At 45.2% G+C, this 22991-nt stretch overlaps 1 protein-coding gene across 10 annotated transcripts in view; it reads left to right on the top strand.

Moving 5' to 3' along the window:
* LOC308184725 (kinesin-like protein KIF2A) overlaps positions 1-22991 on the top strand; it is a 374830-nt gene that overhangs the window by 126735 nt on the left and 225104 nt on the right. For 6 of the 10 annotated variants that reach the window (XM_080572099.1, XM_080572102.1, XM_080572101.1 and 3 more), the window contains 4 exons: positions 6833-6900; positions 17617-17730; positions 18543-18693; positions 20274-20375. In XM_080572099.1, the coding sequence (XP_080428225.1) occupies positions 6833-6900; positions 17617-17730; positions 18543-18693; positions 20274-20375 (435 nt within the window). Of the gene's footprint in view, positions 1-6832; positions 6901-17616; positions 17731-18542; positions 18694-19127; positions 19247-20273; positions 20376-22991 lie in introns of those variants that run through there. The other 4 variants (XM_080572104.1, XM_080572106.1, XR_013942889.1 and 1 more) reach the window with 3 other exon arrangements.

Below are 22991 nucleotides of genomic sequence, written 5' to 3'. Positions count from 1 at the left end.
CCCACAACAGAAGGGTCCTCCTAGAGACCGGGCAAAGTAGACAACTGTTTAATGTCCTCTGTCTCTAAGGCAGCTATGCCAAAAGCCCACTGGTACCCTTTTGGTTCCTTGAAGTACCCTCTCTTGAGGTAGTCTATGCCAAGGATGCACGGAGCCTCCAGGTCAGTCACAGTGGGGTGCTTCTGCCACTCCTTCCCAGATAGATTCACTTCAGCCTCCAATACAGTTAGCTGTTGGGATCCCCCTGTCACTCCAGAAATACAGATGGGCTCTGCCCCTTTATAGCTTGATGGCATTACAGTACACTGTGCACGAGTGTCTTCTAAAGCCTTATACTTCTGTGGGTCCAGTGTGCCAGGCCATCGAATCCACACAGTCCAATAAACCCGATTGTCCCTCTCCTCCCCTTGGCTGGAGACAGGGCCCCTCTAGGCCTTGTCAAAGTATTCATTACTCTGGAGGACTGCCAGCAATTTTCCCAGAAGACCCCCCCCTTTTGTGATTGTTTTTCCTTGCAACTCCCATACCCGTGCCTCTAGGGTCGAGGTAGATTTTCCATCCCATTTCCTCATGTCCTCTCCATGGTCACATACATAAAACCACAGCACGGCACATGGTGCGTATCCACTATATCCCCTGCACTGCTCTGCAACAACTAAAACCTCAGTGTGTTATCAACATTATTCTCATCCTAAATCCAAAACACAGCAACATAGCAGTTATTAGGAGGAAAATTAACTCTATCCTAGCTAAAACCAGGGCAAGTTTCAACCCCTCTGGTTCTAATTTAAATATACCCTCTTTCAATTTAAAGCCATTCCCCCTTGTCCTATCACTATGTGCCCGTGTAAAAAGTTCCCTCTCCAGCTTTCTTGTAGGTCCCCTTTAAGTACTGGAAGGCTGCTGTAAGGTCTCCCTGGATCCTTGTCTTCTCCAGACTGAAAACCTCCAATTTTCTCAGCCTGTCTTTGTAGGAAAGGTGCTCCAGTCCTCTGATCTTCTTTGTGGCCCTCCTCTAGATGTGCTCGAACAGGTCCATGTCCTTATACTGGAGGCCCCAGAGCTGAATACAGTACTCCAGGTGGGGGTCTCATGAGAGCCGAGTAGAGGGGGAGAATCAACTCCCTTGACCTGCTGGCCATGCCTCTTTTGATGCATCCCAGGATATAGTTGGCTTTCTGGGCTGAAAGCGCATATTTCTTTCCAACCCCTACAATTCTGTGACTCTGTCTCTAGGGAACCTGCCTTGACAGGGGGGTTGGACCCGATGATCTCTCGAGGTCCCTTCCAACCCCTACAATTCTGTGATTGCCAGCTCATGTCAAGCTTCTCATCAACCAACACCCCCAGGTCCTTCTCATCAGGGTTGCTCTCTATCCACTCTCTGCCCAGCCTGTATATGTGCTTGGGATTGCCCTGGCCCAGATACAGGACCTTGCACTTGGCCTTGTTGAACTTCATGAGGTTAGCACAGGCCCACCTCTCAAGGCTGTCGAGGTCCCTCTGGATGGCGTTCCTTCCCTCCAGTGTGTTGACTGCACCACTTAACTCAGTGTCATCAGCAAACTCTCTGAGGGTGCACTCGATCCCACTGTCCATGTTTCCAACAAAGATGTTAAACATCGCCGGTCCACACTACTGACCCCTGAGGAACACCACTCGTCACTCATCTCCACTTGGACATTGAGCCATTGACCGCAACTCTTTGAGTGTGACCATCCAGCCAATTCCTTATCCAACAAGTGGCCCATCTGTCAAATTCACGTCTCTCCAATTTAGAGACAAGGATGTCATGTGGGACAGTTTCAAATGCTTTGCACAACTCCAGGTAGATGACATCAGTTGCTCTTCCCTTATGTATCAGTGTCGTAGAAGAATTTGTCACGCATGATTTGCCCTTGGTGACACCATGTTGGCTGTCACCAATCACCTCCTTATTTTCCGTATGCCCAAACGTATTTTCCAGGAGGATCTTCTCCATGATCTTGCCAGGCACAGAGGTGAGACTGATTGGCCTGTAGCTCCCCACATCTTCCTTTTTTCTCTTTTTAAAAATGGGGGTTATGTTTCCCCTCTTCCAGTCTCTGGGAACTTCACTAGACTGCCATGACTTCTCAAATATGATGGACAGTGGCTTATCAGCTACATCTGCCAGTTCCCTCAGGACCCACGGATGCATCTCATCAGGTCCCCATGGACTTGTGCACCTTTAGGTTCCTTAGCTGGTCTTGAACCTGATCTTCTCCTACAGTGGCCAGTTCATCCTTCTCCTAGTCCCTGCTCTTTTGCGTTCTGGGACTTGGGCTATAGAGCAACCTAGGTCTCTTGCTGGCAAAGACTGAGGCAAAAAAGTCATTGAGTCCCTCAGCCTTCTCCATATCCTGGGTGTCCAGATCTCCTGTTTCCTTCGAGAGAGGGCCCACAGTTTCCCTAGCCTTCCTTTTATCACCAATGTACCTATAGAAGCCTCTACCTATAGGCTTCCTTTTTGTGTTTGAGTTTAGTCAGCAGCTCCTTGTTCATCCATGCAGGCCTACTGACGTTTTTGCTTGACTTCCTCTTTGTTGGGATGAGCTTGGAGGAGGTGACCCTTGAATAGAGACCAGCTTTCTTGGGCCTCTCTTCCCTCCAGGGCTTTCATAGAATCATAGAATCACAGAATATTCCGAGTTGGAAGGGACCCATGAGGATCATCGAGTCCAACTCCTGGCACCACACAGGTCTACCCAAAAATTTAGACCATATGACTAAGAGCACAGTCCAAACGCTTCTTAAACTCCAACAGGCTTGGTGCCGTGACTGTGTCCCTGGAGAGCCTGTTCCAGTGCATGACCACCCTCTTGGTGAAGAACCTTTTCCTGATATCCAGCCTGAACCTCCTCTGTCGCAGCTTGACTCCATTCCCTTGGGTCCTATCATTGGTCACTAAAGAGAAAAGATTGGCACCTGCCCCTCCACTCCCCCTCATGAGGAAGCTGTAGACCACTTTTCCAGGCTGAACAGGACAAGTGACCTCAGCCGCTCCTTGTATGTCTTCCCCTCTAGGCCCTTCACCATCTTTGTAGCCCTTCTCTGGACACTCTCCAATAGTTTCACACCCTTTTTGTACTGTGGTGCCCAGAACCGCACACAGTACTCGAGGTGAGGCTGCACCAGCGCAGAGTAGAGCGGGACAATCACTTCCCTCGACTGACTAGCGATGCCGTGCTTGATGCACCCCAGGATACGGTTGGCCCTCCTGGCTGCCAGGGCACACTGCTGGCTCATATTCAACTTGCTATCAACCACAACCCCCAGATCCCTCTCTATGGGGCTGCTCTCCAGCGTCTCGTCGCCCAGTCTGTACGTATAGCCAGGGTTGCCCTGTCCCAGGTGCAGGACCCGGCACTTGCTCTTGTTAAACTTCATGTGGTTGGTGATCGCCCAGCTCTCCAATGTGTCCAGATATCTTTGCAAGGCCTTTCCACCCTCAACAGAGTCAACAGCTCCTCCCGGTTCAGTATCATCAGAAAATTTACTCAAAACACCTTCTAGTCCTACATCCAAATCGTTTATAAAAACATTGAAGAGAACTGGCCCTAAAATGGAGCCCTGGGGGACCTCACTGGTGACTGGCCACCAGCCTGATGTAGCCCCATTTACCACAACCCTTTGAGCCCTGCCCGTCAGCCAATTGCTCACCCATCGTAGGATATTTCTGTTTAGCTGTATGCTGAACATTTTGTCCAGTAGGATCCTATGGGAAACTCTGTCAAAAGCTTTACTGAAATCCAAAAAGATCACATCAGCTGGTTTCCCCTGATCGACTAGATGGGTGACTTTATCATAAAAGGAAATCAAGTTAGTCAAACAGGACCTGCCCCTCGTGAACCCATGTTGACTGGGACTAATGACTGCATTGTCCCCCAGGTGCGCTTCAGTAATTTCAAGGATCACCTTCTCCATAATTTTACCAGGCACTGATGTGAGACTGACAGGCCTGTAGCTGTCAGGGTCCTCTTTCTTGCCCTTTCTTGAAAATTGGTACAACATTTGCCAGCTTCCAGTCTACTGGGACCTCTCCAGATTCCCAAGACCTTTGAAAAATAATTGAGAGAGGTCCCACGATGACGTCAGCCAGCTCTCTGAACACCCTGGGATGAATCCCATCCGGACCCATGGACTTGTATGGATCCAGGTGGAGCAGCAAATCCCACACACGTTCAGGGTCGGTTGGGAGTTTGTCATTCCCACCGTCACGGTCCTCCAGCTCAGGGTACCCAGGATCCCAAAGCCCATCTTCGGCGTTGAAGATGGAGGCAAAGAAAGCATTAAACGTCTCTGCTTTGCCTTTGTCCTTGTCTGTGAGGTGACCATCCCCATCAAGTAGCGGACCTATGTTTTCTCTGGTCCTCCTTTTTCTGTTCACATATTTTAAAAAGCCCTTTTTATTATCTTCCATAGACCTGACCAGCTTCAACTCTAATTGGGCTTTGGCCACATGAATTTTCTCCCTACAAATGCGAACAGCGTCCCTGTAGTCCTTCCACATTCCCTGACCCTCCTTTCAGCAGCCATAGACTTTCTTTTTGTGCCTAAGGTACTCTGGCACAAAGTACAGCTACTTTGTCCCATGGTACTCTACCAAGCCGATCCCTGAAGAGGCCAAATTCTGCAATCCCAAAGTCCAGGGTAGCGAGCTTGTTGTGTACTCTCTTCACCGCCCTCAGGATCCTAAACTTCACCATTTCATGCTCACTGCAGCTAAGGCTGCCCTTGAGTTTCACATTCCCCTTCAGACCCTCCCTGTTACTGAGTATGAGGTCCAGCATAGCACCTCTCCTCCTTGGCTGCTCTATCACTTGGAAAAGGAAGTTGTCATCAATGCATTCCAGGAACCACCTGGACTGCCTGTGCCGTGCTGTGCTGTCCCTTCAACAGATATTGGGGTGGTTGAAGTCCCCCATGAGGACCAGGGCTTGTAAACATGAGGCTGCTCCTATCTGCCTGTAGAGGTCCTCATCTGGTTGGGTGGCCTGTAGCAGACCCCTCACTATGTCACCTGTCCCTGCCCTCCCTTTAATCCTGACCCATAAACTCTCAGTCATCTCCTCATCCTAGGCAGAGGTCCATGCCCTCCATGTAGTCATTGACATAGAGGGCAACACCCCTTCTTCATCTCCCCTGCCTGTCTTTCCTGAATAGCCTGTATCCTTGCATTCCAACACTCCAGTCATGGAAATCATCCCACCACATTTCTATGATGCCAATAAGATCATAGCCCTGTAGGTGTGCGCATGTCTCTAACTCCTCTTGTTTATTCCCCATGCTGTATGCGTTGCCGTAGAGGCATTTTAGTTGGGCCCCTGATGAAGCTGACTTACTGGCTGGAGTGTCTGGAATTACTTCATGCTGGTCTTCAGGTGCTCTCCTGCTGACCTGTGAAGTCCTCCTGGACTGGGCTTGTTGGGGCATGAGAACATGTGACTTAGTAGGTGTTTCTTTTCAACAGAGTCTTGTGCCCTGAAGGTAGTATCATCATGGCTGTGGGCACCTACAGTGGCACTTCCCTATAGCTGTTCCTTATACACTTGAAGATGTAACAGTCTCCTGGCATTATGGCAGTTGCCACATATTGTATACTGTGAACAGTAAACTGATGAAAGCGATGCGTGCACCTTTCATATAAAGTGACTTTGGAAAGATTTTAGGAACATGTAGATTTTTGTTAATTAGTATCCACAATGCTTTATAAAGAGACATGCAATCAAATGATCTTTTCTAATCTACAATTATTTTCATTCGTAACTGATGCATACCGGTATTAGAGATTTATACAGTGTATTTATTAGCAAGCTCTTTAGACTTTCTAACCCCTTCCCATCGCATATTTTTCCTTTCTCCCTGGTAGGAAAAATTCCTCTCAGGATGACTACCTGTGCTCTTGTATGGTAATGTCAGCAGCAGGATGAAACAAAAGACCAGGATTATCTAATCTTCATCAGTTTCAGTCTCTTGATGCTGTGCTGCCAGCAAAAATGGTAGTGTGTAGGATCATAGAGGTGTTTTTCCTGGGTAGTGCCTCTACGGCTCTCCTGAAAGGAGCAGAGATGAAAAAAATGGACTACTGAGAGAAGCTAGCGAAAATCATGATGTCACTGTTGCATGATCACTGTTTTTATTTTTGCTGAGTGCTGAAAAGAAGGTGAGATCTTCAGGGTATTTTATTTAACTGGAAAAAGAAAGACTTACAGGTCCCAGATATGTCTGATAATAAGTTAGCTATCTAGTATTATTTACAGATAATTTCTAGTTCAGAAAAAGAAAACATTTATTTAGGAAAATACCTAAACACATGCTTATCTTTAATATCATTAAGTACAGTTTTGGACTATAGCCAAAACAAATCTCTTAATCAGTATGCAGTTTGCTTGAATGGAGAACAGCTTTTGAAGATGCATATAAAAAAATAATATCTGGTAATCATATGCAGGATGCATTAGACTTATTTTCTACTGAGTTGCATATTTCCTGTTTGAGGAGCCTTATTTTTTCAATTAGAGTTTTGCATTTACATATTATGTTACCAAGCTGTCAGATGTCGGAAATTGACTGAAATTTCCATGAATTCTTAATGTGTCAGGTGTGGTTAAAATAAAAATAAAAATGAAGGTTTGACTTGACATCTGTTCTTGAGATGTCATTGTATTGGGACAGCTGAACAGAGTAGATGTTTTTTGCGGAAGATCTCAAATGAAACGGGATTTAAAAAAAAAAAAAAGTTGATTTGACTTCATCTACCCCCTTTTATCTGTACAAAGCAAATTATTAATGTGTGGCTTCTTTTCTGCAGATTGCTACAATTTCTCCAGGGATGGCATCATGTGAAAACACTCTAAATACGTTGAGATATGCAAACAGGTATGGAAAATGTTATTGCTTGTAGCTTTCCATGATGTATAATTGTTTCAGACATTTGTTTAGTCATTTTTTACAACCGTTACAGTAGAATCAGTAGAAACTGCATTTAAGCCATTATCATAGAATCATGATAGAATGGCTTGGGTTGGAAGGGACCTCAAAGATCATCTAGTCCAACTCCCCTGCTGAGCAGGATCACCTAGAGCACATTGTGCAGGATAGCATCCAGGCGGGTTTTGAATATCTCCAGAGAAGGAGACTCCACAACCTCTCTGGGCAATCTGTTCCAGTGCTCTGTCACCCTCCCGGTAAAGAAATGCCTTCTCTTATTCAGCTGGAACCTTCTGTGCTTCAGTTTGAGCCCAGTGCCTCTCGTCCTGTCACTGGGCACAACTGAAAAGAAACCGGCTCCATCCTCTTGACACTCTCCCCTCAGATATTTATATACATTAATGAGGTCTCCCCTCGGTCTTCTCTTTTCCAGGCTAAACAGGCCCAGTTCTCTCAGCCTGTCCTCGTACGACAGGTGCTCCAGTCCTCTAATTATCTTTGTAGCCCTCCTCTGGACTCGCTCCAGTAGTTCTATGTCCCTCTTGTTCTGGGGAGCCCAGGACTTGACACAGCACTCCAGGTGTGGCCTCACCAGGGCTGAGTAGAGGGGGAGGATCACCTCCCTTGACCTGCTGGCAACACTCTTCTGAATGCAGCCCAGGATACCGTTGGCCTTCTTGGCCACAAGGGCACATTGCCAACTCATGGTCAGCCTGATGTCCACCAGGAGTCCCAGGTCTCTCTCTGCAGAGCTGCTCTCCAGCAGGTCAACCCCCAACCTGTACCGGTGCTTGGGGTTATTCCTCCCTAGGTGCAGGACCCTGCACTTGCCCTCGTTGAACTTCACAAGGTTCCTCTAGGCCCAACCCTCCAGCCTGTCCAGGTCCCTCTGAATGGCAGCACAGCCCTCTGGGGTATCAGTTACTCCTCCCAGTTTTGTGTCATCAGCAAACTTGCTGAAGGTGCACTCTTCTATCATCCAGGTCACTGATGAATAAGTTGAACAAGACTGGACCCAGTACTGACCCCTGGGGGACACCGCTAGCTACAGGCCTCCAACTAGATTCCGCATCACTAAGCACAACCCTCTGAGCTCTGCCATCCAGCCAATTATCAATCCAACCCACTGTCCACTCATCTATCCCACACTTCCTGAGCTTGTCTATGAGGATGTTATGGGAGACAGTATCAAAAGCCTTGCTGAAGTCAAGGTAGACCACATCCACCGCTCTCCCCTCATCTACCCAGCTAGTCATCCCATCATATAAGGTTATCAGATTGGTTAAGCGTGATTTCCCCTTGCTGAATCCATGCTGACTATAATGTGCTTTTTCATCCCCTTAGCATGCAGTTGCCAGCCTGTTTCATGTATATCTGCTAGCTTATTCTTATCAAAATTCTGCAGTTGCTGTGGCCCAGATTTTGTACTTTCTAAGTATAAGCAAATATCTGAGACACCTAAGTAAAATCTGGCTAATCCAGCAGTGACTTTATAATATACACAGAGAAATAAGCATCTCCAGAGGCTGAGTCAGCACCTCTGAGACCTGTACTGCTCTCTGAAAGTGTTAGCCTATCTTCAGTGATTGTAAAAGGAGTTTTTCCCAGCTGCAGTTCTGCTTAATTTCACATAGATGGGGCAATCTTGTGTGTGCTGCAGTGAGCATTGCTGCAGTTTTCCAGCAAGACCTGGAGTTCACAAAGAATAAAGGAAGCAAGCTAGCACCTAAGCCATCAGTAATCCTGCTGTTTTTTTGTTGTTGTTGGTTTGGTTTGGTTTGGTTTTGTGTGTGTGTTTTGTTTTTTTTTTTCCAGAAAAGGCTACCACCTAGTGGCCTGGAATCGCATTTTCTTGCCCAAATGAAAGATAAGGGCAAAATTGTGTCTGCTTCTGATTGTCTGGGCACTTCTTACTAGTCACTAATGGGCAAAAAGGGCTGCGAGAAAAGCTTATCACCACTTCCTCTTGGAATCTGAATTTGCCCCTGAATCAAGGGAATTAGTAGCAAGCCTGTCTGGCTTGGACTGGTCTGTGTAATTTCCTTCCTTGTGAAAATGAGGCATCTAGTCTAGTCCCCTGTATTAACGTAAAGGAGGGAGTTTTGTGTTCATGAAGACACGTTGGATCTTCCTGTCCCTTATAGACTACGCATTGCTGAAATCACTTCAGAAAAAGACACTGCAGAAAAATTAAATACCAAAACAGTTGTGCTGAATCTGTTTCTTCATCTTGGTATCCGTTTTGTACGTTGTTACAGGGTGTTGTGGTTTAACCAGGCAAGCAGCAAAGCACTACACAGCTGTTTGCTCCCGCACCCTCCCCCCCCCGCCCCAGTGGGACAGGGGAGATAATCGTGAAGAAAAAAAAGGAAAAGCTAATGAGTTGAAATAAAGACAATTTAATATGAGAGAAAAGGAAGAGAAATAATAATAGTAATAACGATGATAATAAAAATAATAATAGTAGAAAGTACAAAGCAAGTGATGCACAATGCAATTGCTCACCACCTGCCAACCAACGCCCAGGCAGATCCCAAGCAGTGCCTCTTCCCCTGCCCAGACAGCCCCCCAGGTTTATTGTTCAGCATGGAGTCATAAAGTATGTGATATCCTTTTGGCTACTGTCCTCCATCTCCAAGGCAGCTATGCCAAAAGCCCACCAGTACCCTTTTGGGTACTTGAAGTTGAGGTTGTTTTACTTGGGTGGGCAGCCGAGATCCACCTCAGCCGCTCTCTCACTCCCCCTCCTCAAAGAGAAAGGGGCAGAAAACATGATGCAAAGGGCTCAGGGGTTGAGATAAGGACACGGAGGTCACTCAGCAATTACTGTGACAGGCAAAACAGACTCAGGGTAGGGAGATAGTAAGATTTATTTCCTATTACTAACAAACTAGAAAGAAGTGAGAAACAAAGGAAAGAAACCAAAAACGCCTTCCCCCCATCCACCCTATTCCACCTCCTCCCCCCAAGCAGTGCAGGGGAACGGGGGAACGGGGGTTGTAGTCAGTCTATAGCACTTCGTCTCCACCGCTCCTTCTCGGTCACTCTCTTCCCCTGCTCCAATGTGGGTCCCTCCCACGGGATGCAGTCATTCCCAAAATGATCCTGCGTGCACTTCTCACAGGCAGCAGCTCTTCAACAACTGCTCCAAATATGGGTCTGTACCACGGGGACCATCCCTCAGGAGCAAACTGCTCCAACCTGGGTCCTCCACGGGCAGCATCTCCTGCCAGGTCACCTGCTCCATGGGCTACAGGTCTGGCCTGGAACCTGCTCCAGCGGGGGTCCTCCAAAGGTTGCAGCCTCCTTCAGTGCAGGTCCACCTGCTCCACCGTGGTCTCCTCCACGGGCTGCAGCGTGGAAACCTGCTCCACTGTGGTACACCGTGGGCTGCAGGGGGGCAACCTGCTCCACCATGGTCCTCACCACAGGCCACAGGGGAACTTCTGCTCCAGTGCCTGTAGCACCTCCTGCCCTCCTTCTTCACTGACCTTGGTGCCTGCAGGGCTGCCTCTCCTCTCTCTCTCCCAGCTGCTGTTCCCCAGCAGGTTTTTTTTCCCTTTCTTAAATATGCTTTCACAGAGGCGCAAACAACGTCACTTATTGGCTCGGCTCTGGTCAGCGGCGGGACCCTTACCTAACATGGGGCAGTGTCTGGATCCTTCTCACAGAAGCCACCCCTATGGCCCCCTGCTACCAAAACCTTGCCACGTAAACCCAATACAGAAGTAACCCCTCCTGAGTAAGTCTATGCCAAGGATGTACAGAGCCTCCAGGCCAGTCACAGTGGAGTGCTTCTGCCACTCCTTCCCAGTTAGACTCACTTCAGCCTCCAATACATTTAACTGTTGGGATCCCCCTGTCACTCCAGAAATACAGATGGGTTCTGCCTCTTTATGCTTGATGGCATTAGGGTACACTGCGCACCGGTGTCTACTTATACATATACTTCTGTGGGTCCGATGTGCCAGGCCATCGAATCCACACAGTCCAATAAACCCGATTGTCCCTCTCCTCCCCCTGGCTGGAGACAGGGCCCCTCTAGGCCTTGTCAAAGTATTCATTACTCTGGAGGACTGCCAGCAATTTTCCCAGAAGACCCCCTCCCTTTTGTGACTGTTTTTCCTTGCAACTCCCATACCCGTGCCTCTAGGGTCGAGGTAGATTTTCCATCCCATTTCCTCATGTCCTCTCCATGGTCACATAGGTAAAACCACAATGTGGCAGGTGGTGTGTACCCTCTGTATCCCCTTTCTTGAGCAGAGGGATGCTTACAGCTGATAGCTGAGATATTGGTTCGTACAGGTTGGGAGGAAGATATATTCTCTTTAAGTTGGTGGACCTCTTGTGAAAGTTTTTCCACAGCCCAGATGCAAGCCCATAGGGAAGAAGAGAGACATTCTTTGTGCTACCAAAGTTGTCTAGCCAATTCATCCGCTGTGCATCCCTCTCGGTTTCTCCAGGTCATTACTGCCAATGAGCTGGCATACGATGATGGTGTGCTAAGTACAAATTTCATCGCGTGCACTTGACTTCATCTGGATCTTTGGATAACTGGTCATTGTCTAGGTCATCATAAATCACCTCCAGCACACCTAATTCCTTTAGGTACTGGATACCTCTGTCCATGGTGTTCCACTTTTTGGGATGACATGCAACATCTTCCTTGAAGAGATACCTTTCCTTCACGACTGACAGGAGATGCCTCCAGAGGGTGAAAACTTGTACTCCTTTTCCAATTGCTTTGTCAATGCCCCCTTCCCTAGCGAGGGATCCCAGCTGCCTGGCTTCCCTCCCATCTAATTCCAGACTATTGGCTCCACTGTCCCAGCACCAGAGCAGACAGGTGACAAGGTGCTCATCTGGACAGTGGCTGAAATCTTTTCGCATATCACAGAATCACAGAATCACAGAATTGTAAGGGTTGGAAGGGACATCCAGAGATCATCGGGTCCAATCCCCCTGCCAAAGCAGGTTCCCTAGAGCAGGTTGCCCAGGTAGGTGTCCAGATGGGCCTTGAATATCTCCAGAGAAGGAGACTCCACAACCTCCCTGGGCAGACTGTTCCAGCGCTCCGTCACCCTCACCGTGAAGAAGTTCTTTCCCATGTTGGTCCGGAACTTCCTGTGATCCATTTTGTAGCAATTGCCCCTTGTCCTGTCCCCACAAACCACTGAAAAGACATTGGCCAAATCCCTCTGTCTCCCACACCTCAGGTATTTATAAACAATAAGATCCCCTCTCAGTCTTTTTTTCTCCAGGCTGAACAGACCCAGGTCTCTCAGCCTTTCCTCATAGGGAAGATGCTCCAGGCCCCATATCATCTTTGTGGCTCTCCGCTGGACTCTTTCAGGAGATCCCTCACTTTTTTTGTACCGGGGAGCCCAGAACTGGACACAGTACTCCAGGTGAGGCCTGATCAGGGCAGAGTAGAGGGGGAGTATCACCTCCCTTGACCTGCTGGCCACACTCCTTTTAACGCACGCCAGGATCCCATTGGCCTTCTTGGCCATGAGGGCACACTGATGGCTCATGGTCAACCTGTTGTCCACCAGGACCCCCAGGTCCTTCTCCGCAGAGCTCCTCTCCAGCAGGTCGTCCCCCAGCCTGTACTGATGCATGCGGTTGTTCCTTCCCAGGTGCAGGACTCTACACTTGTTCTTGTTAAACCTCATCTGGTGTATTCCTGCTGAGCTCTCCAGCCTGTCCAGGTCTTGCTGAAGGGCAGCACAGCCTTCTGGCATGTCAGCCACTCCTCCAGCTTTGTATCATCAGCATACTTGCTGAGGGTGGACACTATTCCCTCATCAAGGTCGTCGATGAAGATGTTGAACAAGACCGGACCCAGCACCGACCCCTGGGGAACACTGCTAATCACAGGTCTCCACCCAGACTCTGCGCCGCCGGTCACCACCCTCTGAGCTTGGCCAGTCAGCCAGTTCTCAACCCACCTTACTGTCCTCTCATCTATCCCACACATTCTCAGCTAAATCCTATGCTTTCTCAGCTATCTTGTAGCTCATGCTGGGATAGGCCTTGGGTAGTTATTGATGCTCTTATGATATCTTCCTCTGTCCTCCTGTTCCCATGATCGTCCAGTTTGAGAATAGCCTGCCTTATTGTCTTCTTCCTCCTTTCTTGTCTGAGTAGGAGCTCCTTTCCTTTCCAAATTGCCTGACTTTCGCATCCATTGTTTTGTCTTGCATATAGGGGCAACTGATAATGCCACAGGTTTCTTCTTTGTCCCATCCATGGGGCCTGTCACAGGGAATGGCGTGGCTGCAGGGCCCGTTAGATGAATTGGAGTGGCTGGAGGGCCTGTTGCAGGAGCTGGAGTGTCTGCAGGAAATTGACACGGGGGTTGGGAGTGCCTCCAGGGCCTATCACAGGAGTAAGAGTAGCTGCAGGGCCTGTTGCAGGGGTTGTAGTGGCGTTGATTGTGGCTTGGTAAACATAGGCCAAGTCCCAGCACACTTCAGAGATTTGTGTCTCTTTGGAATTGACAGGGTGATGACACACCTTTTTCAAGCATACTGCCAGTTTTTCAGGATTCTGCACTTGTTCAGGGGTGAATTTCCAAAGCACTGGAGGTGCCCACTGCCCTAACTGCCTGCCCATATCCTCCCACACTCCCTGCCACTCATAACTATCCTGCCTCAAAACAGATCTCTGGATGACATTCTCAAGCAGTTGTTTAACCTTAAACAAAACCTGAAACTCATTCAAGAGACATAACAATAACAACATGCTGGTTTAAACATCCCAAGGACATTCAAAGTTTTGAAGATCTATCATAAATAGCTTGGAGGAGAAGGAGGAGGTGAAGGAGAAAGGGAGAGTGACAAAGCAGGGAGAAGTGTGTCCTGTTGTCCCCCCATAGATTGGCTCCCCAAGGAGAAAAGGCAGAGTGCAATTATTAATGGTTTACGAGAGATGGTTCGCAAAGTACAGAAGTGATGGCAATGCTGAGTGCAACTACCAGATTAGTCTCATGACCAGCAATTTTATCATATCATAAGCCAATGTTACACAGTACAGCAAAATAATAACCTTAAACCATCCCCCAGAAATGATAAACAGCATGACAGGGAACACATACAGTAAGTAATGTGCTATACAACTCTATTCAGAAAACAGACACAGCAGACCTGAGATCAAAAAAATCAACATTGTGATCAGCAACGAGTAAACTGATCTGATGCTTATATCAATTTTGTTTTAACATACTCTGTTCAGAGCTGTCATTATCTCAACTCTTTGAGCCCTACCTTGGGCGCCAAAAGGACTGTTGTGGTTTAACTCGGCAGGTAGCTAAGCACCATACAGCCAACTAGCCAGGGGGATGTGGGAGAGAATCGGGAGGAAAGTAAAAGTAAAAGCTCGGGCGTTGAGATAAAAACATTTTAATAGGACAGAACAGGAAGAGATAATAATAATAGAGTGCTCCCTCAGGAAGTTTGCAGACCACGTTGGGGGGAAAATGTTGATCTGCCAGTATAAAGGCCCTGCAGAGGGACCTGGACAGGTTGGATCGATGGGCAGAGGCCAATGGGATGAGGTTCAAAATGGCTAAGTGTTGGGTCCTGCACTTTGGTCACAACAACCCCATGGAATGCTACAGGCTTAGGGCAGACTGGCTGGAAAGCTGTGCAGAGGAAAAGGATCTGGGGGTGTTGGTCGATGCTTGCCTGAACATGCCCAAGTGGTCAAGAAGGCCAATAGCATCCTGGCTTGTATCAGGAATAGTGTAGCCAGCAGGACCATGGAGGTGATTGTCCCCCTGTACTCTGCTCTGGTGAGGCCACACCTCGAATGCTGTGTTCAGCTTTGGGCCCCTCACTACAGGAAGGACATTGAAGCCCTGGAGCATGTCCAGAGAAGGGCTACAAAGCTGGTGAAGGGTCTGGAACACAAGTCCTATGAGGAGCGGCTGAGGGAACTGGGGTTGTTTAGTCTGGAGGAGAGGAGGCTCGGGAAACCTTATTGCTCTCTACTACTACCTGAAAGGAAGTTGTGGGCAGCTGGGGGTCGACCTCTTCTCACAGATAACCAGCGATAGGACCAGAGGAAATGGCCTCAAGTTGCACCAGGGGAGGTTTAGGTTGGAAATTAGGAGAATTTCTTCTCAGAAAGAGTGGTCAGGCATTGGAATGGGTTGCCCAGGGAGGTGGTGGAGTCACCGTCCCTGGGGGTGTTTAAGGAAAGGTTGGATGTGGCACTTAGGGACATGGTTTAGTGAGTAATATCGGTGGTAGGTGGACGATTGGACCAGATGATCTTGGAGGTCTTTTCCAACCTTAATTATTCTATAATTCCATGATTCTATAATGATTATAATAATAATAATAATAGAAAAAGCAAGTGATGCACATTGCAGTTGCTCACAACCTGCTGACCGATGCCTAGCCCATCCCTGAGTAGTGATCCCCGCCCACCCCAGCCAGCCACCCCATATTAATTGCTCAGCATGACATCACATGGTATGGAATATCCCTTTGGCCAGTTTGGGTCAGCTGTCCTGGGTCTGTCCCCTCCCAGCTTCTTGTGCACCCTCAGCCTCCTCGCTGGTTGGGCAGTATGAAAAAGCTGAAAAGTCCTTGACTTAGTGTAAGCACTGCTCTGCAACAACTAAAACATCAGTGTGTTATCAACCTTATTCTCATCCTGAATCCCAAACACAGCACCCTACCAGCTACTAGGAGGAAAATTAACTCTATGCTAGCCCAAACCAAGATACAGAGTAAATGCCTATCACTGTAAAGTTGTATTGTGTTTTTTGTATTTTTTTTCTAGGAATATAATATCATTTTCATAGTACAGTTAGTTCTTAGGTGCTGAGCACCACTGTGTGTACAGTATCACAGTATCACAGTATCACAGATTTCTAGGTTGGAAGAGACCTCAAGATCATCGAGTCCAACCTTCGACCTAACACTAAGTACTCCACTAAACCATATCCCTAAGCTCTACATCTAAACGTCTTTTAAAGACCTCCAGGGATGGTGACTCCACCACCTCCCTGGGCAGCCCGTTCCAATGCTTAATAACCCTTTCGGTAAAGAAGTACTTCCTAACATCCAACCTAAAACTCCCCTGTCGCAACTTTCGCCCATTCCCCCTCGTCCTGTCACCAGGCACGTGGGAGAATAGACCAACCCCCACCTCTCTACAGCCTCCTTTAAGGTAACTGTAGAGAGCGATAAGGTCGCCCCTGAGCCTCCTCTTCTCCAGGCTGAACAAGCCCAGCTCCCTCAGCCGCTCCTCGTAAGACTTGTTCTCCAGACCCCTCACCAGCTTGGTCGCCCTTCTCTGGACTCGCTCGAGCACGTCCATGTCCTTCCTGTAGCGAGGGGCCCAAAACTGAAGACAGTACTCAAGGTGCGGCCTCACCAGAGCCGAGTACAGGGGCACAATCACTTCCCTAGACCTGCTGGCCACACTGCTTCTTATACAGGCCAGGATGCTGTTGGCCTTCTTGGCCACCTGGGCACACTGCTGGCTCATATTCAGCCGACTATCAACCAATACTCCCAGGTCCTTCTCGGCCAGGCAGCTTTCCAGCCACTCATCTCCCAGCCTGTAGCTCTGCTTGGGGTTGTTGCGCCCCAGGTGCAGGACCCGGCACTTGGCCTTGTTGAACTTCATACAGTTGACCTCAGCCCATCGCTCCAGCCTATCCAGATCCTCCTGCAGAGCCTTCCTGCCCTCGAGCAGATCGACACACGCACTTAGCTTGGTGTCATCTGCAAACTTACTGAGGGTGCACTGGACGCCCTCATCCAGATCATCGATAAAGATATTAAAGAGGGCCGGCCCCAGTACCGAGCCCTGGGGGACTCCACTAGTGACCGGCCTCCAACCAGATTTGACTCCATTCACCACAACTCTCTGGGCCCGGCTATCCAGCCAGTTTCTAACCCAGCGAAGCGTACGCCAGTCCAAGCCCCGAGCAGCCAGTTTCTTGAGGAGAATGTTGTGGGGAACTGTGTCAAAAGCCTTACTGAAGTCAAGGTAAACCACATCCACAGCCTTTCCCTCATCCACCAAGCGCGTCACTTGGTCATAGAAGGAGATCAGGTTCGTCAAGCAGGACCTGCCTTTCATAAACCCATGCTGACTGGGCCTGATCGCCTGCTTGCCTTGCAAGTGCCGCGTGATGACCCTCAAGATAATCTGCTCCATGAGCTTTCCTGGCACTGAGGTCAAACTGACAGGTAACAGGTAACTACAGTGTAAGACAGTGGGCAGGATAGGATTTAAATTTTTGTAGCTGTAGTGGTTTTATATTTTAAAATCATAGAATCATTTAGGTTGGAAAAGACCTCTAAGATCATCTACTCCAGGCTCTAAAAGGAGCAGTTTAATTGAATATCGACCAAATTTTATTTACTGCACTAACTAAATTTTGGAATTACTCTTCTGAAAACACTGCTATTGTATTCTCCTGCAGATTAGTAGCACTGTTTTTTTCCAGGTCTGTTAGTGATCTTTATCTCTATTTGCAGAAAGTTTAAATAAGTTGATGCTTTTATTTGTGTTTTAATTTAAACATAATTTATTAGGTTTTTAAACTATAAAAGAAGAATGCTTAAGAAAGAGTTGCCATTTTAACTGTGTTTATGAGATCATTTTTTCTTAATTTGATGCTGTATTTTGCTACTGCAGAGTAAAGGAATTTGGAATTAGTCCTTCGGACATTCCCTTCTCACAGGGTAGTGGCAGTCGCTCTGATCTCTCTCCTTCCTATGAGTATGACGACTTTTCTCCTTCAGTCACCAGGTCTACTTTATTCTATACATTAAATATTCATTTTGAAGTTTTTATTTTAGCTATGTATTTTTACAGACCAACCTTTCACATTATTCCCCTTGTCTTGAATCACGCACTTTTTTTTTTATTTATTTTGCTTGGCAGGTGATGGTTCTGCATGATCTGCAGTCACCTTCCCAGTACTTTGTTCATCCTCCTTAAACATCTACCCTTTGTATCCAGGCTTGCTATTTTCCTTCATACATTTAAAAAATAAAATAAATAAAATAAAATAAAATAAAATAAAATAAAATAAAATAAAATAAAATAAAATAAAATAAAATAAAATGGTGATGTCACCTTTGTATATTTAGTGAACCAAATCTGACAAGTCTGTTTAAGATATTTTTGCCTTTGAAATTATTTTAGTTTAAGGTTATATTCATTATTATTTTTTTAAAACACAGTTGGGTGCACAGAAAAAAGAAAGATGGTCAAGTTTTGGGTGTTGAATGTACTTTTCTATCATATATTATTTACTGTTAAGGAGTTCATATTGAGGAGATTTTTGTTCTCAGCATTTTAATGAGTAGTAAGAGTTAATTTTAAAAATTACTTTTGTTAGAAAATGGACTTCAATCCATATTTAGTTGAAACTGAATGGTCCATGGTTTTTACAAGTTGGACTGACGTCTTTTTGGCAAATTAAATTTGTGAAGGTAGCATCATCATCCATGTTAAATGAATTAAATTATATATAAACCCATAGAGCTTTATTTTTGGTGGTGGCTACTTTGCACAGGAAGTTATTAATTTGAAAATGAAATATTTTCTGATTGTAGGGTGAAGGAGCTGACAGTTGAGCCTAGTGCTACAGGGGATATCCGTCCCATTATACACCACACTCCCAATCAGATCGATGACTTGGACACGCAATGGAGCATGGGAATCTCTCCTCAGAGAGATGATCTCAAACTGTTATGTGAACAAAATGTGAGTAGTTTACAGCATTATATGTAAAGAGATGACAATAAATACCATGGTAGAAGAAAAAAAGATTAATGTGTATTTATAGCCTGTTAGCAGTATAATTAAGTAAATACAACACGCATCTTCACCATCTCACTTTATAATTCATTCCCATATAGAATTTAAAAAGAAAAAGGTTTCTTGAAGGGTGAGAGGAGAATATTTTATTTTTCTTTATCTTTCTCACTGATTAGGATTTTTAATGTCTAGAAAGTGTCTGTTCTAGGCGCTGATGGTTTTTAGAATGCATATTTTCCACTATAGCTTCATCTTGCGTTAGGCAGTTAGAAATATCCTGGGAAATTTGTATGTTTTGTTTAAAACACTTGTGGTTTTGAGCATTATTTTCCATGCATCCAGCACCCATTTCAAGTGAGTTTGCCTTTCTCTGCATTTAGGAATCTGGCTGCCCATCATTCCTCTTACAGACATCCTGATTTTCATGGAGTGAAACCCCAGTGCCCTGTTTGGGAGAGAACCACACCACGTTCCCAAAATGTCTCCCTGGACTGAACGAGTAGGGAGCTGGGGCTGAAAGGCATCTTCCAAAGGACATTTTCTCATTGTTAATTATCAGCAATTGTCCTGGTTCCTTAAATGTTCGATAGGGATTAAAACTCAGTTTGTGAAAATGCCAATGAAAGATAGAAAAGAAAAATCTATACTATCCTAATATATTTTTCTCAAGATTCTATTCCTTCTCAAATACTTCTTTGTGGTCTTTGCTGTATTTCTCTCATTTTAGTAATGGGCTCTAGAACATGCTATGTGATTCCGAGTTTCCCACTGGACAGACATATTCTTTCATATCACACTTTTTCATTGTTCATGTGGAATTCAATTAAGCTTTACAATGTATATTTAAAAAGATTTCAAAGGCATGGTATAAGGAACCATACTGTCTTGCTAAAAAATGAATTGCAAACTACCTAGTGCTTTCCCCTTTGATTGTTGATTATTGTCTACAGAAGTCCTGTTTGCCCGAGTTTGTAAATCTATGCTGTGCATTCTTCTAACGTATTAATCACTATGTATTTTTTAGATTTTTCACTTTAGGTTTATTTATTTTTTTCCAAAGTATGACTTTAATTTTGATTTCCTGAAATGTATTGAATGTGTTCTCTTTTCTGAAAATTATTGTCTGTCTTTTGTAGCATGCATAACAAAGGCCCTGACAGAAAACCTAGTTTTCTGTAGGTGTTAAAACCTACTAAAAATTACCGTTATTCCCTTGATACTTTGTCTTCCCACGATTTTAACTTGTTCTTCTAATGTGGAATATTCTGTTTTCCAGTATTCACAAGGATGAGTGGCTGGAAATATTTAATGAATATGAACTAAATTTAACTATGTTAACATTTTTATTTTTATTGTCCTCTCCCTTCATTTCTGAAGGTTTTCATGTCAGAAGTATAAAATTCTATTTTTGACAAGCTCTGCTTTATGCATATTTCTTTTCATGCTCTGTGATAGGATGGAACATATTCAGTATATTTCCTGTAGCCACAGTTCTTTCCAGACTAACAAGCTTTTATTGTTTTTAGGAAGAGGAAGTTTCTCCACAATTGTTTACTTTTCATGAAGCTGTGTCACAAATGGTAGAAATGGAAGAACAAGTAGTAGAAGACCACAGGGATGTCTTCCAGGTAAAGGACGGAGCTCTGCTTTGTTTTATCCTAATACAGGAATTCAGATTTTCCCAAGTAAAGCACATATCCTGCATATGATGCAGGATATCATCTGGTCATTCCTCTGCAGTTAGGGTTTTCTAAATTATTTTATTACACTAACCCCATTGTAGCAAACAAATAGGGACAGATGTTTAGCTCTCATAACCACTAATCTTCGTCCCCAGGATGAAAGAGAAGCATGTTTTTCTATCATCCAAGAAATCTAGTAAAATTGTCTTTTTTTTTTTTTCTCACAAGCATTCCTAAATAGACTGTTCACTCTAAGAAAAGTTGCTATTTTCTTTTTACTTTCTTTTTACTACTGAGATATTTTCTGTTTTAGTCCTTTTCCAGCGTTAGCGACTGTGTTTTTTCTAGCTGCAGTAAGTTCATTCAGATTGGTCTTGAACTTTTCATTTCTATGATTCATTCTATGATTCTATGATTTCGTTGTCTAATCTATGCCAATATTCCTATTTCAAAGCTGGAAATTAATAGTAATGTCTCTATCAGAACCATTTCTGTTGACAGTTTGGTCATCTCCCTCTGAGATCCAGAAGAGACAGATATTTTTCTAACTGCCTGTTTGCTTCCTTTTTACAGATACATAAAGGTTTTCACTCTAGTCAGGGTCTTTGGAAGGAATACTGCCAATAGTGCAATGCTGGTCAGTGCCATGGATCCTTTTACATTCACAAAACAAATTGTAATAATAAGTATGAATTACTAGTTTTCAGAAGGAAATGTGAGTTGCTTCTGTTCATAACCTAAGAGTCTTTAGGCAGGCCATCCATTTGGCATGTCTACTGCGAGAGAATAGCAGAACATTAAACCTGTAGGGAATACACAGATCTCCTAATGTAGGCATCAAACTTAATGGAACATTGATGTGTATTCATGTAATACAGTAAGATACTAAATAAAACATTTTACAACAGATGTAGAGATTTAGTTATGAAACACTAGTCCCGAAGACACAGAAGTGTGAAAGTCTTATGCCATAGCTGTGTCCTAATGCTTGGGACATCTGGAAAGACAAGTTGCATTAGTTTAAGATGTTATTGCCTCTGTGTGTCCATCTGGCCTTCTGCTGGAGATTACTGCTGCTCACAGCAGTCACTAGAAGGAAATGTGTTTGAGCCTCAGCTCCCTTAGTTCACAGCATGGCTTGTTAGTTTATGCCATGGGTGGAGGTGGGATGCACCAATACAAAATCTACAAGCTGTACCAGGCAGAAGTTGTTTTCTGTCAGCTTTCTTCTGGAAGCTGTTGATTCTGGGATATGAAATATCCTATCCTGACAAAAATGCCTAAAATACACCAATGGAATGAAGTGTGCTCTGGACATGTCTGTCTTCCTGTGATTCTTGAATGTATAAGTTTACATTAGATGAGATGAATCCTGTCCCAATGTGAGCTCCATCTGTGTGAAAAAGCATACATGGGGTTTGGATGATGCTTTCGCTATTACTTGGGCTACTGAGCGCAGAGGGGAAGAGCTAATTTTAGTATTTCAGGCCCTGCATGCCTAGAACTGTCAGCTGCTTTCTCTTTTAAAACCAAAGCATTTCAAATGAGATCAGTTCTCCTGATCTTAGCTTTGCATGGTTCTGTAAGCTTTAAGCTCTTGGTTGCATTCTTTGCTGCGAGACTATTTTTTTAAATTCCTCTTTTTTTGGTAATATTTGGAATGCAAAGGTGCCCAAGAGCTGGTTTAACCAACCTTTACAATACTCTTGTCTATGTGAGGAGTTAGCACATGCAATAGAGAGCTTAAAATAGCTCTTCTTCTTCTCTCAAAACTGGTTTTGAGTATGGACAGAATTATCTTTGCTCCATGATTGTAATAACAACACCGTGATTGTAGTCAGTGGAAACCATCCTGTACTTAAAACTGAAGCCTGACTTTAGAACCACATAATGTTATGTTTGCTGATATGGCTGTTATAATTAAGAAACTATGTAGAAAACACACAACTTTGCTGAAATGGGAATAAGGATTCATTTTAGGATTGAAATCTGTTATAATGAGGTGACTAGACAGTATAGAAATGTGGTCATCTTGAGAAAAGGAGTAATTCAGCTTTTTGTCTTGAAACTAGTACCTTTGCTAATGTATTTCATAGAATCATAGAATGGTTTGGGTTTGTGGTAGTTTTACCCTACTGGGCAGCCAAACTCCACCACAACTGCTCTCTCATTCCTCCTCAGAAGAAGAGGGGGGGTGGGAGAAGAAAGTATGCTGGAAAGAAAAAAAAAGGCTCACAGGTTAAGGTAATGATAATTTAATTAAAGGGAAAAGGAAAAGGGAAAAAAAAACAAGCAAAGGCTGCGTGGAAGCACAGAGGGAAGGAAAAAATGTATTTTCTACTTCCCATCAATGAGTGATATTTGTCTACGTCCCAGGAAGCAGGGCCTCAACATGCGTAGCAGTTGTTTGGGAGCAATTGCTCTGCTCAGCAATAGAAAAAACATTGGTGCGATACCAGTGCTGTTCTAGCTACAAGTGCAGAGCACAACACTATATGGGTCGCTACAGGGACAGTTAACTCCATCCCAGCCAGACCCAGCACAACCTCCACCCCTTATTCC

This window comes from Anser brachyrhynchus (genome assembly GCF_964034855.1).
Source record: "Anser brachyrhynchus genome assembly, chromosome: W".
Taxonomy (NCBI): Eukaryota; Metazoa; Chordata; class Aves; order Anseriformes; family Anatidae; genus Anser; species Anser brachyrhynchus.
This window is presented reverse-complemented; position numbering and strand designations above follow the sequence as displayed.